This window comes from Amphibalanus amphitrite, unplaced genomic scaffold (genome assembly GCF_019059575.1).
Source record: "Amphibalanus amphitrite isolate SeventyFive unplaced genomic scaffold, NRLGWU_Aamphi_draft 001327F_arrow, whole genome shotgun sequence".
In the NCBI taxonomy this organism is placed as follows: domain Eukaryota; kingdom Metazoa; phylum Arthropoda; class Thecostraca; order Balanomorpha; family Balanidae; genus Amphibalanus; species Amphibalanus amphitrite.
In genome coordinates, this window is record NW_024882820.1 from 72083 (window position 1) to 88785 (window position 16703).

A 16703-nucleotide genomic window follows, 5' to 3' on the forward strand; every position below is an offset into this window, starting at 1 on the left:
TCAGACAAATTATGAACATCCAAAGTAAAGCAGAATATTTACTTCGTTATGATTAATGCAACAAAGCTGAGCAGTGGCCACGTCGTCCCCCCCCCCCCCCCCCTCTTACTCTTCTGAATCATAGACTGATCCCTCCCTTCTATACAACGACCCTTTCCCAGCTGGCCATCGCCTCGCCCTCAGGCCCAACGCCCCGCCAACGCCCATAGATCCCTCCCTCGACCTGTCCCAAGCTGCCCCCTCCGCTCCCCCCCCCCCCCCCAATGGTCAGCCGCCGGTCACTAACCTGCTGGCAGTCAGCTGTCCATCCGGCGAGGTCTGAGTAGCCACAGAGGCTGCCGAGTCCGCACGGCTCGAGCCCGGCCTCTCCACCGCCGGTTCAGGAGACGTCTGTGTGGACACAGAGCTGCTCCTCGTGCGGGGCTCGGGCGGCCACAGTGCTGGAGGAGGCTGCAGCGGGGCCTCCTGAGCCGGTGGCAGGCTGTCCTGGCCCATACCCGAGTCTGGGGAGGGGAAGGGGTTGATACGCACGGGCGGTATGCATGTAATCGATCAGATAAAATTAGAGCGCTGTCAAGTATCATTCCTAGGCGAAAATATTGGGCGTGTACGTTAGAACGCCGCAAATTTTTCGATAAGATTCACTGAAGATCCATTTGAGAAAACTGGCATCCTAAGAATCATAAAAGAAAAAACACGTTGCATCAGGACGTAGGAGCTCAGAACTGCAGAAACGAACGCGTATTCGCTAGCTCATCCTTCCCTCGCACAACATGCACAAATGCGGACACGAAAATAGACGACTAGGACTCTAGCAAAAATAAAAACACATTTCCATTCCAATACAACTTGGGCTTAGGATATAAGACACCTACTTTCAAAGTCGCCCAGATCAATCAAACGCCCATCAATCTACGAGGGACAGTCCTGGCACTCACCGATATCTGAGCGCAGTCCCTGTCGGGAGGAGCGCCCGCTCGATTTGTAGTAGAACGTCACATACGTCTGTGAGCCGCAGATCACAACATGGTGCAGCCGGTGCTTGGCCCTGGCGAAACGGAGAGAATGACGTCACTGGATCGTAGCGGGGAACGGAGTCATTAGATTGAGCAGGTAACCGACAGAATAGGGTCGAAGCCAGCACCACTTTGTAGATATAGGCATTTGGCATTTAATTGACCATTTTTATCGACATGTCAGATTGCTGACCTATTCAGATTTTCGTAAGTGTAAACAAACAAGCGGATCGTGATCTTCACCAAAAATGGGCAAAAAAGTCAGCAAATAGATTCCATTCATGACTGGCTCAGCAGAGCAGAGTAGGTACCGACAAATACGGCCATCGAACACCACACCAATCAGTGTTGTAAGCTTCATTAATTATCATTGTTTGTTAGGGTTTTAGGGCGCCTCGACGGCGGGGTACTTATGCGCCTATTTACATGAATTATGTAACCATATGAACCGCAGGAAAAAAAATCTCAAAAATAATATGCTGCGACGGCAAATAACGCATTTTTTACTAAACCGCAGCCCCGGCCTCGCTGTCAAATTCCCCTCGCGTTGATACCACAACGCGTGCCAGTATCGCACACCGTGTTGTGGTTTTTAAAAAGAAGTTTGAACTCACAGCTCACACATCTCAAGGCATCATAAGACGAGCTCACAAGTCACAACTCACCTTCCCAAATCGCGCTTATCCTACCCAACTCAACACAATACACACATGCCAATCACGTGATATCTAACGCGCTCAACAATGCGCCACAAAGGCACGAAGTTCCTGCCTTGTCTCCGCGCTAGAGATTGAACGTCCGCCGAGCGCCGCCGCGTGCGTTACCGGTCAGACGCAGCCTCGGGCAATAGACGCTGGCCTTGGGGACCGACCGGCCAATCAGAGGCGAGCCCGATTCAAGGCAGCCAATGGAGAGGCGAGCTGGGTGTAAGGGTCATATTACCGGCACAATATGGGGAGGTAGCGGTGCTATTGACATAGAAACCCGGCGAACCGCCGCGAGATGCAAATTTTCAGGTTAAATGCAACCCACTGTTAATGACGATTTGAACTCAGTCATGGATGAATGGCAGGGACAACGCATTACCAACATGGCAATGTTAGCAGTTAGCACGCCCCTTTCCTGGGGGAGGAGAGAGGGCATTTATGCCCCCCTTCATAACATCTCAAAAACTTAAAGGAAATAGTTCACTTTTTAACATGGGTTTTGAACTGGAATAGCAGTTCCGTAGCTTGGGCTGAGACGAGCATAAATCAGGAGCTTTTACGGCCCAACGATCACCCTAGGCAAAGATATTCTATTTCTCGTCCCGAAAAAGGTGTCTCACGTTGAGGATGTGTGCCTTGCATATATTTCCATCCAGTATGAAAAGAGCATGGGTCCCGAAAATTCTTCAGAAACTAGAGAAATTATCTACGAGAACTCTAGAGAAATTCTCGTACTGATCAATTAGGACATTCAGGGGAACATTATCAGATCGAGCAGATCGCCCAAATGCCGGTGGCTGCGATAATTTCTCTGTTTCTGAAGAATTTTCGGGACCCATGCTCTTTTCATACTGGATCGCGTGAGCCTTACAGAAACTGAAAAGTTCTTCCTATATCAAAATATAGAAAATAATATTTTGTTATAAAAAGGTTTTATTTTCTTTGCTGATTATTTTGAACATAAAAAATCATAAATCCGTTGCAAAAAAAATATTTCGTGAAAGTGAACTATTTCCTTTAAGTTGTTTTTGACGTGAAACTTCTTGCATATCCTTCCTAACTATTTTCATATTGTCCGTGAGAAGTTAGTCTGTTACTATCGAAAAATATACCAAAATTTGGAACGTTACTTCACCAAAGTTTCGGCCAAAAACTAGCCAAAAAAAACTTTGGCACCATGTCAACAGACATTTATTTGAACACCTACATACACTAGCGTAAAATGACAACCACTAGAAGACAGCATTGTAAAAAACTTCAGTTATGAGCCCAAGACTATCAGTTCATAAAGCGGTATTTTACGACAAAATTTCAGGTTAAATTTCCAGTATACATCCATGATTTCAATTACTGTTGATGCGTCCAGGGCCTCGTTTCATAAAGCGAGACGCCGGTTTTTGATCTTGTATTGCAAGTGCATGTGAAGCGATAAATCGATAAATGTATTTCCACTTCTCCCTTCTGTTCTTGCTTGCAAGACAAATAAATTCAACGAATCAAACTAACGTCATCGCTTCACATGCACTTGCAATACAAGACCAAAAACCGCCGTAAGTTACGGACTCGCTTTATGAAACGAGGCCCAGCACTACACAGGTACAGAAATGTACACAAGAATATATTCACGGATGACAACATGATGTATGTATTCATATACAATATACATATCCACGATACATACAACATGCATGCACATTGCACATACATGCATATAAAAGCAAACAGGCCTACAGGGTGTCCCGAAATTGATGCGCGGTTGTTCTATCCTCAAAAACTTATAAAGTGCTCGAATTTATTTCACGGCTTATATGTTATCATAGTCCCCATTCAGTTGCATACACGGCCTATTGCACTTAAGCGTGTCACGTTTCAGGTTGTCAAGAGTCTCTCCTTTGAAACAACGCCATGCCGTTTATATCTTCTGAAACAACCTCTTCTCTGAGCTAGCCCGTGGAAGCTTGCTGAGCTCTTTTCTGACGAGCGTCCAGATAATTTGGATCGGGGACAGGTCCAGACTGTTGCCAGACCATGTCCCCTTCTCCCAGAGGCCTGGGAGCCTCGCTCGGCACCAGTCCTGGGTCTTCCTGGCGTGATAAGCTGGAGCCCTTTCTTGCTGGAAAATGGCCCTGGACATGTCCGACAAAAGTTTGAGTCTGGTTTTTGAACCATTTACCTTTTCCCTCAGCATCTTTGTGGCATCAGTCTTCTTCAGCACCTCGTTGACATAGTAATAAGCAGTCACGGTCTGTCCCCGAGGCACCTCGTGAAGCTCAGAGCGCCTCTGTAGCTCATAATGCTCCAAATGAGATTCTTCAGCAGACGTTTCACCGTCTCGACAGCGGACTCCTCAGAGCTGCCGTTGGCCCACATTTCGATCGTTTTGGCAGTTAGGGGCTTAGAGACCACAAAGGGCACCTTGTCACTGAAAAGGACGCATCTCCAGTCCTGAATGGTCCAGTTTTTGTGGGTCTTCGCGAAATCCAGCTGCCTGCACTTCTGGACCACGGTAGGCCAAGTCTGCATCCTGAAGCTGAGCAGCTTCAGCTTCAAGATAGTCTTCAAATACTGGTGGAGGGTCGATTTGGATGCTGAGACATGCATCTCATTCAGTTTTCTTGTCAGCGATGTTGAATGGTGCTTTTTAAAGGTCGACTTTGCAATCACGATTTTCGCCACTCGGCTGAAGGCAGTCTTCCGCCCTCGAACTGTGCTGTTCTTGAGTGTCTCTCCTGATCGTTTGCAGTCCATGCAAAGTTTAATTGTCGCAGAGTTGACGCCAAATTCTCTGGCATCCGGAACCTGGGTCACACCGTCCTTGATCATCCCCACCGCGCGGTAGCGGATCGGTAGTTTGTGCCTTTTCACTTTTGGTGATAGGCGGTTTCTCCACGTTGCCTGTCTGGACAAGAGTGGCCTCCCGCGCCCACTACCGGCCGCGGTCGGGTTAGCCGCTTGGTTCACGTGATCGTGTGACCAGCAAGATGTCCGTGGTGCCAGAGCCGGTAAAATTGCAGTTGTTCAGCACTCGGGAGGGACAACATAACATGCGGCACCAACCGCGCATCAATTTCGGGACACCCTGCATGCAGCACAAACAAAATCTTGCGAGAATCCCTTTTGGTATTGAGCTAAAGTGACATGCATTTGTTTGTTTGCCATGATCACCAAGCTAAATATTACCCAAAGACAGAAAAAGAAAAAAGTCTGCTGAAAAGGGAAAAACTTCAACATTGACGGTTCTGACTCAGGGCGTGTTTGTTGTTTTGGATAATAATCACGAAACGATACGTTAGAAAACCAGTCTATCAGAATCGTCATCAACAAACGGCAGTTACGTCAATAAACGGTGGGCAACAGAACTCAACGGGCGTGTTGCAAAACGAAGAACTCATAAAGCAACGTTGCTGGGCAACACGATTTACTGGGTAGCTTCGCTAAGCAACATTACTAAACTGGTACCGTTCCTAGCCGACGCGATTCACTGATTTGCGTTGCTAGTCAACAAGACTCCCTGGGGGGGGGGGGGGGGGGGCGTTGCTAGGCGGCCGAACTCACCTGGCGATGGTGCTAGGCGACAACTCGTACTGAAAGCGTTGCTAGACAACAGACTCAACTAGCAGCGTTGCTACGCGACAGAACTCGCTTTGCGGCGTTACTAGACAATAACTCTCACTGGAGTGCGTTGCTAGGCAAGCAACACGACTCACCTGGCTGCGTTGCTAGGCGACGGGAAGACGACGATGGCCTCTCCAGCAGGAAGATTGACTCGCTCCACTCTTCCTCCACAGTTATAAACCAGCTTCTGAATCTCGTTCACCACCTTGGACTTCCGGCCGTTGGGCGAGAGACCGGTCAGACGCAGATGGCAGCACAGTCGGTCGGCCGATCGTGCCTCCTGTCAAAGAAAAGACCAGCTTCAGCGAGGGAGCATCAGGAATCGATCTAAATATAGACGTTGACACTGACGTTTGACGAACCCAACGGCCTATCGCCTTGTAAAGGAGTTACTCTAGTATTTTGGAGAGCGATGGTACATATCAGACTCCAAATGTCGCTGTCCAATTGCGATGTTAGGCCATTGGCGAACACATGTGCGTTGAACTTTATATTGCATACTATGGGCTGCACACGGACTGCGATCTTAGGCGCCGAATGCGCGATGAAGCGCAGTCCGCTGCTTATTCGGCGGCTGGTCGGCGCCGAATCACCCGCTGACGAGTTAAATTCCACTATTCAGCGCGTAACATCCGCTCAACGACTACACGCTGAATCAATGGGCGCCTAGCCAGTGGACAGCCACCGTTCCACTGACCTGAACCTGTTGTGGCCGACTGTCTGGCAGCTGCGCCAAGAGGTCGTCAAAGAGGTGTCGCTCATCAGCACAGTTGAGCAGTGCCGGTCGTGCCTGCCTGTTGTGGATCAGGATGACACGGTGCTTCTTCCTGAAATTACGACCCGGTTGGTGAAGAGGGAGGGGCAGACAAAGTTGCCAGCTGCAGGTGAGAGCGATGAGGTTTATGGGAAGGGTATGACTGTTATTGTTACTTATTGGGCTTTCATGACATGACTTATACGGTCATTATGAGTCCATGGTGATTGTGGGTGACCGTATGAGCAGACAATCAAATAGGTACTAACGGTATGTGAAGCGATAGGGGCGTGCAAAAATAGCACACGCGTGAAAGTACGTCAGAAAATAGTTACTTAGATGTTAGTGAAGCAGCATACTCAGCCATATTCAAAGAACGGCCGAAAACAACTTTAACGAGTCAGTGTCGCTGAACTAATTTCGTCCCAGTATTTCCACATCACATGCTCCATTGAATAAAACAATGGAGAACTAGGAGTATTATAAACATCCATTGCTATATTGCTAGCTAGGACTCTTGTTAATTGCCCGATACATGGCACGTCCTAATAGCACGTGATCGCTGACAATACTTAGCCAGCCCTCAAGCCAGTCTCCGTTGAGAACCACGCCAACTGACACGGACTTTTGACACATTGTGACACTGCCCCCGCACTGACCTGTGTTTGAGGAAGTTGAGATCGGGCGCGAAGTTCATGTCTCCAGTGATGAGCAGAACGGTGGCCGGAGCCGGGTACTGGTCAGAGAACCTCCGCAGGCTCTGTTTGACCTTCTCATCGGCGGCGTTCTTACTGGTGGCTGGCACGTGCATCACGCTCACCTGTAAGGTAAGAGGTTGAAAGAAAGGTAAGAATTATTTATTTGCTGAATATCTACTTCAACTTCATATATTCTCATCTGCCTGTATAGGTTACATTATAATAAACCACCGGTGGAAACCGGAAGAGAGGTGAACTGTCAGATCTTATCAGTGAACGACATGCGTGGTGCTCACTTCAGAAAACGCGGACGGGCAAAACTTGTCATTGTCAGTCCGTCAGACGGAACGGAACGGGGACAGGGGCAGTGCTGGAAATGAGGCCGCTTTCTGGTCCCGGCGTTTTATTCTCCAGGCGGGCTTATCCCGTCCAGCGTTTAGCCTTTCAGGACCCACTCAGGGTCGTGGTTGTTTTCGCCGCTCGCCCCAGTCGAGATGCAAAGTTGATAGTCAAACGAAGCTTATTTAGGGTCAGCTAAACCAGCCTTGTCTGTGGCTACTGTTTAATGTATGCATATAGATGAAGGAAAAAGGTTTTGTTGAATCGATTAATTTCGAAGTCGTATATTCAGATGCCCCAAATAAACTTTGTGTGACTATCAACTTTGCATCTCGAATGGGCCGAGCGGCAAAAACAGCCGCAGCCCTGAGAAGGTCCCGTAAGGCTAAGCGCTAGATGGGGCTAACCCACCAGGAGAATAAAACGCCGGGACCAGAAAGCGGCCTCATTTCCAGCACTGGACAGGGGTGATAGATGTACGCGCGGCAAAGCACGCGTTCAGCAACAATGTCCCACACCCATGTTGCAAATGTATGGGCAACAGGTAAGGCACGGGTAATGGAATAGGCCTTAGGTCGAGTACCGGCCTGAGCTCAGGATACTGCTGCTGGATAGTCTGAGCCACTAGCCAGTGGCACTTATGACATGCATCAGAGTTCAGAATCAGGCGATAATCAACGACACATAACGGCTAACTTCGAAACGACTTTCTCAAAAACGACTTTCTCAAATTGAATGGGTACGAGTCATGTGCATGAACTATGGACCATATGTATGCCATGGCCTTGACGTCGCCGTGTTCAATTTACTGGCCTCGTTCCCTCACCTGTGCGTCGTTCAGCTGCTGCAGGGTGGCCGGGAATACCTTGCTGACGTCACAGGCACACATGAACTCGGCCTCCCAGCAGTTAGCGTAGAAATGGTCCCGTATCAGCGAGACGAAATCGCCGGCAGAACAACGACGCGGTACCTGAATGATGGGGGGGGGGGGGCGAGAGGTTAGCAACAGAAACGCAGCACATGATGGGTCAGGCAGAGTCGAGATTCATCGCAACGGTAGGTATTAGAGTTGGTGTGACGAGCTACAAGATATCGCGAGGATAACTGATAAAGAAGTAGCAGACAGTCCCAGAGATGTGTCCAATGTCATAGGACAAATGATTTAATACGCCACTAGCCAGCTTAGAGCACACCATTCACGCACGATTGATTGACTGCAACATCTGGCATCTTCATATTTTCACACCAGACATATGGGGCGTTCCACGACAAATCGACAAATAAAAAATTAAATTTGCACCCTCATATTTTATTTTTCGTTGAAAACTGGTGTAAGGGGTTGTGATGGGCGGGGAAGCCAGCTGTGGCAAGGATTTTTTTTTCTTCGAACAACGGTTTCCGAGATATAGCCTCGGGCAATTCCTGGAGGTCGCGCTGCAGCCCTATGTTTGGCGGCCTATAACTCAGAAACTATCGGTTTTCTACGATAAAACTTTATATGGTTCAACTCACAATCAACCAACAAACATTTTGGCTATCTCGGATTTTCAATTTATGAAATTTTTGATCACGTGACCTTTTGACCTATTTTTCGAAGAGTGACCTTGATATTTTCCCCACTGAAAGTTGCAATGTTGTCTGATGACGATTAAAGCCTTCACCTAAGGTCAACTTTTGACCTTTCGACCTTTCGAGGTCAACATACATATGCATCGATGCGGATCGACGAGAGGATCGCGATGGTGCTATTAGTTTGTTCCTAGCTGGGATACCTTGAAAGTTATTCGAGAAAAACTTCATATATATGTAGTGCCGCAATTTTGACTTCCTTTTTGCTCCTGTGACGTCATCTTTGACCTGACCAGAAAATGACCTCAGTAAAAATTATAGACCTTATCCGTTTGTACCCTGCACCGTTTACCGCTTGTCGCTATCTTGCTTTATTCTCGAGATCTCGCTGTCGCTCCCGCTCGTAATAATAGACAGGTCATAAAAATGACCTGATGAGGTCAACGCAGGGCGATAGCCACTTTTTTATTTTCGCATATGAATGACAATTGATAAGGCTTTAATCGTCTTCAAACAAAATTGCAGCTTTCAGTGGGGAAAATATCAAGGTCACTCTTCGAAAAATAGGTCAAAGGTCACGTGATCAAAATTTTCAAAAATTGAAAATCCGAGATAGCCAAAATGTTTGTTGGTTGATTGTGAGTTGAACCATATAAAGTTTTATCGTAGAAAACCAATAGTTTCTGAGTTATAGGCCGCCAAACATAGGGCTGCAGCGCGACCTCCAGGAATTGCCCGAGGCTATATCTCGGAAACCGTTGTTCGAAGAAAAAAAATCCTTGCCACAGCTGGCTTCCCCGCTCATCACAACCCATATGACCAATTTTAAGCAAAAAATAAAATATGAGGGTGCAGGGCACTTGTCGATTTGTCGTGGAACGCCCCATATGAAGGCAGAAAAGGTCTCCCAGCCCACAAGCCTTCAGCAGTCATGTGACAATTTTTGACCAGTAAAAGCAGCCCCCAGATTCTGACCTTGCAGTAGGCCTCATCGGTGAGTCGACAGTCCTCGATGTCCCAGAATACATTTCCCTCCCAAATTAGCTATTCATCGGTAAACTTACATCCGATAACGTGGTATTTCCGAAACCCGCAGTCCAAAACACTCACCTGGCAGTTCTCGATGTCCCAGAATACACCAATCGGCTGCAGCTGGTAGCACACACTATCACTCTTCGTCGAGCGTACTTCATCGGCATCCGCTCCATCGGCCGCCGGGGTGGACTCTACACGAGTAGAGGCCGTCTCAGCCCCGTCTCGTCCCGGCACACAGCCGCTGAGCCACGCCTCCACCCAGGCGGTGGAGGGGAGAGGCTCGGCCGCGCCGGGACCGGCGCCGGACGTCACCTGGGCAGGGGTGAGCAGCTGACGGAGCGCTGCTGCCGAGCCGTCCAGCACCGAGGGGTCGCTCCAGTTGGAGGTCATGTCGCCAGCTGAGCGATTCATGAGTCGGCCAAACTCTGAAGTGGTGGTATGAATGCTGCTTGTGGTGCGGTGGCCTGAGGTGTATGCGCAGGCAAGAAACCCGGGCTGAGGGCCTCAGTCCTGCCCGGCAGTGTTTTTGCCAGGAAATCACACCAGGGTTCTGGTCCTCAATGAATGAGCATGTCCACGGCCTGAAGTTTTACACATCTTGCTATCAGACCAATTACCTGGAAACACAAAAGCTTTTTGAACCTTGCTGAATATTTACAGTACCTACACTAGGTACACACAATAGGCAGTCAAGGCTGATTATCTTTCCTCTTTAGCTTCAAAAATGAGTGTTGGCCAATTGATATAGACTCTTGCATCATTTCTTACGAAAAAAATCAATCAAACAAACAAACAAAACATACAGAGAGACAAACAAACAACAACGTGCCAAAAAATGTAAGCAGCACCATAGTTTTAAAATGTCATTATTTTTATTATTTTGTTTATGGCTTTTCCAATTGTGGTTGGATTATTATTTTAAAATTAAATATCTTAATTTATTGTAATTAAATTAAATCTTTTAACACTTTTCTTTCAAAACACTGAACCATTAATGGAATGGCGAGCTGATTGTGACGCCCAGAACCTGCAGAAGCCATTTTCCTATCGCCATTTTCAAGTGAATTTGTCAAATTTAATCAAATCACGTTAATTCTTAGCAGAAAATGGAAGCCTTTTCTCTCCGATAAGTGGACGCGATACCGCAGGTACCGGCACATCCTACAGTTTTTCACCCGTAGTAGCAAGGGCTGCATTCATGTCCATAGATGGTCATCAAAAGTATATTTATTGACCGATCAATTTTTGGATCTTCGACTCGTAGTTTCCCCAAACGCCCCAAACTGAGCTAGCGCCTAGCAGTTTGCCATACTTTGCACTCTGATTAGTAGGGAACATGGCCTGCCAGAAAAGCTAATGATAATGAACTACAGACAAAAAATTAAGCTCGAAACAATAAAAACCAAAAAAGGTAAATAATTCAACCTCAACCCTTTCCACAATCACAATGCTTTGAAATGATCGCTTTTATATCATGATATATTGATATAGGTATGAGGTATCTCGATCTACGATTTGTTCACTCACCCGCAAACATGAAATTATTGAAATAAAGTTTGAATGCGTCTGCTCATAAAACAACCGCTTTTGATCACATCTTCCGTCCTCGTCCAAAAAAGAACCATTAGACACCATCCACTTTGCGCGTATAATAAAACCAATAAAACTAAAAATGCAATCAAAATGCAACAATAAAATGCGCAAGGAGTTGCGCTCAACTGCACTGATTTCGTCGTCAAATACCCCTGGGCTCGAAATAGACAAGGCTACGAAATACTAACTTCATAACTTGAAATACTAAATTCTAACTTGAATACGCTGGGTCCGCTGGGAGCACTGGCGGTCCCGTCCCAGGGGGGGGGGGGGGGCCACGGGGGCCATGGCCCCCCCTTTGGTGCTGAAAGGTGGGGCCATACTATCTTTTGGCCCCACCTTTCAGATCGAACAAAAGTCCTAGAAAAACTTTTTGTATGTTTCATTTTCTTTCTTGCGCCATCAAAGGACGTAAATTTCACTCATGAGTGGACTCAGTTTCGTATTCTGCAGGGCCTATTTTAACATGTTAACTGGGGGGCAAATGCCCCCGCACTCAACAGAATTGCCCCCCCCCCCCCAGTCGTCGAGATGTGCCCACTATAAAAATGGGCATAAAGGAACACGGTGACAAACATACAGGGTGTTGCAGCTAAATTGGGAATTTTTCCCGCTTACACTTAAAGTGGCATAACTCAGTAGAATGAAGAGACAGAGCTTTCAAACTTTGAACGTGTATTGACGCACATGTTCTCTACCCTCTCACTCAATGTGGCCACCATGAGCCTCCTTCACCATCTCCAGGCGGCGTCGGAACGCGCCGCACGCGCGCTGAGCCTCCATAGGATCGATGCTGCTGGCTGCCTTCTTGATGGACTTCTTGAGGCTCGAGATGCTGTCATGGGCACGTGCGTTGGACCTCTCCTCAATCGCGCTCCACATCCAAAAGTCGCACGGATTTAGGTCGGGTGAGTTTGGAGGCCACGTATCCTTTGGGACATACAGAGGGATCTTCCGACTAAGGAAATCCTGCACCCTCCGGGAAGCATGAGCTGGAGCCGAGTCCTGTACAAGTGTGACTTTCTTCAGGTCGTAGTACTTCGCCATCCAGGGCAAAAGCACTTCTTCTAAGATGGCCAGATACTCCTCTGCGCCGATTCTTTCTCCAGCAGGTATGAAGTGAGGGGGCATGACGCGACCGTCGCTCGCGACGGCTCCGAACACCATCACAGAGGCTGGATTTTTGCTTATCATCACTGGTGGAACATCACCGGGGTTCGAGGCGATGACTCTTGAGTTCCGGCGGTTGGCAACTTCGTCTACCACAAACTTCTTTTCGTCCACAAAGACTCTCACGTCTCCTCCATGGTTCTTGAGCTGGTTCAGAACCATCGGGACCCTCTCCTTCCGTAACGCTTTTAGACGCTCCGTCAGAAGGTTCTGCCGTTTCCTACTATACGACCTCATCCCGAGGTTCTCCTTGACAGCCCTGCTAATGGTGCTTTTGCTCACCCTTCGGTCTCGCGCTAGCTTACGCATTGAGACACCTGGTTTGGCCTCAATAGACCTTTTCAAGCCCGCGAGAAACCGAGGATTCCGTTTGCGGTCACTTCGCGGCGCATGGGGACGTCTACTGACATCTCCTCCACCGTCCATAGTAGCGACAGTGCGATATACCGTAGACTTCGGGTATCCTGTTGCGATAACGATCTCTTTCGCGCTTTGTCCAGCGCGAACTAATTCAGCAACTGTACATCTACGCTGTTCCTCCATGACTGTTATCGGTTTTCGTGCATCAAAAATATTAGCACGTGAAAGAGCATTGTTGAAATAGTATCATGTCAAATTTTCAGCCATATCCTCCAAATAACAAAATTGTGATTAGGTTACGAACTTTGTCCCAATTTAGCTGCAACACCCGGTACAACTGTGACTTGTTTTGCAATGGATGTCAAATGAGTCAGTCTGCAAGTAATGACCAGTGGTGGATCCAATGGTGGGTCATATGGGTTATGACCCCCGCCCCCTTTGGCCCGGGGACACCACAGGCCTGCCTGGGGCACCACCGGCCTGTCAGGGGCACCACAGACCTGTTGGGAGCACCATCGACCTAGGAAGAGCACCATAGGTCTGCCAGGGGCACCACAGACCTGCCAGAGGCCCCACCGGCCTCGCAGGGGCGCCACCTTGGGCCTGTCAGGGATACCACCACAGGCCCGCCAGGGGCACCACAGGCCTGCCAGAGGCACCACAGGCCTAGCAAGGGCACCACGGACCTGTCAGCGACACCACGGGCCTGTCGGGGGCACCTCAAGCTTGTCAGGGCCAAGGGACACCACAGGCCTGTCAGGGGAACCAGAGGCCTAGCAGGGACACCACATGCCTGGCAGGGGCACCACCGGCCTCGCAGGGACATCTTGGGCCTGTAAGTGGCACCACGTGCCTGTCGGGGACACTCCAGGCTTGTCAGGAGCACCACAGTCCTCTCAGGGCCCAGGGGCACCAGCGGCCTAGCAGAGGCACCACCGGCCTAGCAGGGACACCAACGGCCTCGCAAGGGCATCATGGGCCTGTCAGGGGCACCACGGGCCTGTCGTTGGAACTTCAGGCTTGTCAGGGGCACCCACAGTTCTTTCAGATGCACCGGCGGCCTAGCACCATGGCACCATGTTTGGCCGGGATTGCGATTCGGCGCATGTCGCCTCGCATTAGCCGCTCGTTTGCAGTCTTTTCGTGGTTTCAAACGTTCAAACATGGGATATGATGTTGCTCCCATGCATTAGGGTGGGTGTCAAGGTCACCGGAAGGTCAGGTCAGGTCATTTACCTTTGATGACCTCGGTTCACATTTTCGAGTTCTATAAGATTCTAGGCTAGTTTTTGGAGCTAAATTCGAATTTAGCAACCATTTGACCGTTTGCGAAGTAGTTTTGGTGCCTTCGTAACATGTTACGAGGCTGTCAGAGGCGGTTGCCACCTACTACGAACACCCGGCAAAACCCTTACTGGTTGACCTGACCTGACCTGACCCGACCTGGCCTAAATGCATGAAGACATCATCTTTAATCATAACTAACGTGATATTCGTGATCATCACCCCGAAAAAACATAGCAGCCACCCTTTACGATGCTCTAACAGGTCTCGATTTTCCCGACTTTTGGGTCATTGACCTGACCTGGAAGGTCAAGTGATGACGACCTAGGACCTTAACACTCGCCGGCACAGGCCATTTTGCGTCCTTCGACGGCACAAGGGGAGGTTGGTACGACCCCCCCCCCCCCCTCGCGTTTGGCCCCTGATCGAGCTAGAGCTTCGCGGAAAAAACGAGCGTGCTGCCCGTCACGAGAGGAAGCCGATGATATCCAATTTTAATGTCCTAGGTCATCGGGTGACCTTCCAGGTCAGGTCAATGACCCGAAAATCGGGAAAATCGGGACCTGTTAGAACGTCGTAAAGTGTGGCTGCTATGGGGTTTTTCGGGGTGCTGATCCGAATGATATGTGAGTTTTGATCACAGATGATGTCTTCATGCATTTAGTCCAGGTCGGGTCAGGTCAGGTCAGGTCAACCAGTAGGGGTCCTGCCGGGTATTCCTAGTAGGTGTCAACCGCCTCTGACAGCTTCGTAACATGTTACAAAGGCACTAAAACTAGGCTTCGTAAATGTTCATCGGGCTGCTAAATTCGAATTCAGCTCCAAAAACTGGCCTAGAAACATGTAAAACTCGAAAAAGTGAACCGAGGTCATCAAAGGTCACTGACCTGACCTGACCTTCAGGTGACCTTGACATCCACCCTAATGCATGGGAGCAACATCAAATCACATGTTTGAACGTTTGAAAGCACGAAAAGCTTGCAAAAGCGCGGCTAATGCGAGTCGACATACGCCGAATCGTGATTCCGGCCAAACATGGTCTCGGAAAGTAGGTCACAGGTCAAAGGTCATTTGGGTCAGGGTCATGAAATTTTCAGGGTAGGTGTAAAATTGATAAATGCGAGGGTACTGAAAGTTTCGTTGCAATCGGCAGCTTTTTACGCGAGTTATTCGCGAAAAAACCTTAGGGGGGTTGCATCAATCCCCCCCCCCTGTGTCGGCGAGGGTCGGCGAGGGTTAAAATTGGGTATCATCGGCTTCCTTTCATCACGGGCAACACGGTCGTTTTTTCCACGAAGCTCTAGCTCGAGCAGGGTCGAAACGGCAAGGGGGAAGGTCCAACGGACCCCCCCCCCCCCCATATACGTTCGCAGCTGGAAAATACCAATACGGGCGAGGGTTGATGGATTATAAGAGACAATTTTCCAGGTTGCCCCCCCCCCCCCCCAGTCAAATTCCCTTAAAATAGGCTCTGGTATTCTGTCAATTTGGCGGTCAGCGTCGCTGGCACCGGTTCACGAGTATGGCCGCATCTTACATGGAATATCAGCGTGGGCTTACTTGAGGCTCTCGTAGGCCCAGCATTCAGCAATGGCTGGCATGAGACCCTCTTCGGCAGTGGCGGGTGGGCCCTGCTAAAGGAGATTGGCTCCAAGACACTAAAGTAAGACCTCATGGGTTGGTGCTGTGCACCTCAGAAGCCCGGTGGTGACGCCGTATGCCGGCTTGGTTTCTTAAGGATTAGCGTGGGATCTCCGGGGCCTGCATAGAGTTTGCATTAGCTAGTATGTAATTTCAGAGGCCTGTATGCAATGTGTACACAGTGGCGGTCGCGGGGGGCATCAGGGCCATGCCCTCCCAAGGCACATAAAGGGGGCCATCATATCATTTGCCCCCCCCCCCTCAAGCAACCGATGGGCCCCATAGGTGTATGGGACCCTGGCCCTGATTCGATCGTCACGAGGCTAAAAAAACACGCCCACACCGGTCTTTGAGCGTCCAACACTGACCTCTGAGTGAACTTCAGTGGCGGTCAAGCGCCCACGTTGACCGCTAAGAGCCCACATCGACCTCTGAGGCCCCACATCTGACCTATGAGGACCCCTTACCGGCCTCAGGGGCCCCAACCGGCGTCTGAGGGTCTCACACCGGTCTCTAGTGGCCTTATTGCTGTCTCTGGTGTCCCAAGACGAACATTTAGGTGCCAATGAGGGCCCCGCATTGGCTGCTGAAGACCCGATGCTGGCCTCTAAGGGCCTGCATTGGCCTCTGAGGAGGGCTCATCTTGGCCTTTGAGGGCCCTCTGCTGGCCTCTGGGTTCCAACGACAGCTCATTCCGGTCTTTTAGGGCCCCACGCTGACCTCTGAGGGCCCCATGTTGGCCTGTAATGAGTAGGACCCACATAAGCCTCCGAGAGCCCAACTCGGTCTCTGATGGTTTCAAACTACTGGCCTTTGCAGTTTGCAGGCCCTGTACTGGTCTCTGAGGGCCCTAAACTGGCCTCTAAGTGAAAACATACATGGGTGGGCTTCTGAAGATCACAGGGCTCACGCAGACTCCTGC

The 16703-nt window shown here is 49.4% G+C and overlaps 1 protein-coding gene across 1 annotated transcript in view; it reads right to left on the reverse strand.

Annotated features, from left to right (window-relative positions):
* The window catches only part of LOC122372183 (meiosis regulator and mRNA stability factor 1-like), a 33573-nt gene extending 22169 nt beyond the window's left edge, over positions 1–11404 (reverse strand). Inside the window, exons 1-8 of the mRNA XM_043349085.1 lie at positions 11261–11404; positions 9809–10350; positions 7956–8099; positions 6752–6912; positions 6036–6165; positions 5431–5618; positions 939–1048; positions 287–503 (exon numbers count right to left, since the gene is read on the reverse strand). Coding sequence (XP_043205020.1) covers positions 287–503; positions 939–1048; positions 5431–5618; positions 6036–6165; positions 6752–6912; positions 7956–8099; positions 9809–10144 — 1286 coding nt within the window. The 5' untranslated portion in view covers positions 10145–10350; positions 11261–11404. The remainder of the gene's footprint in view (positions 1–286; positions 504–938; positions 1049–5430; positions 5619–6035; positions 6166–6751; positions 6913–7955; positions 8100–9808; positions 10351–11260) is intronic.
* Positions 11405–16703: the final 5299 nt, after the last annotated feature.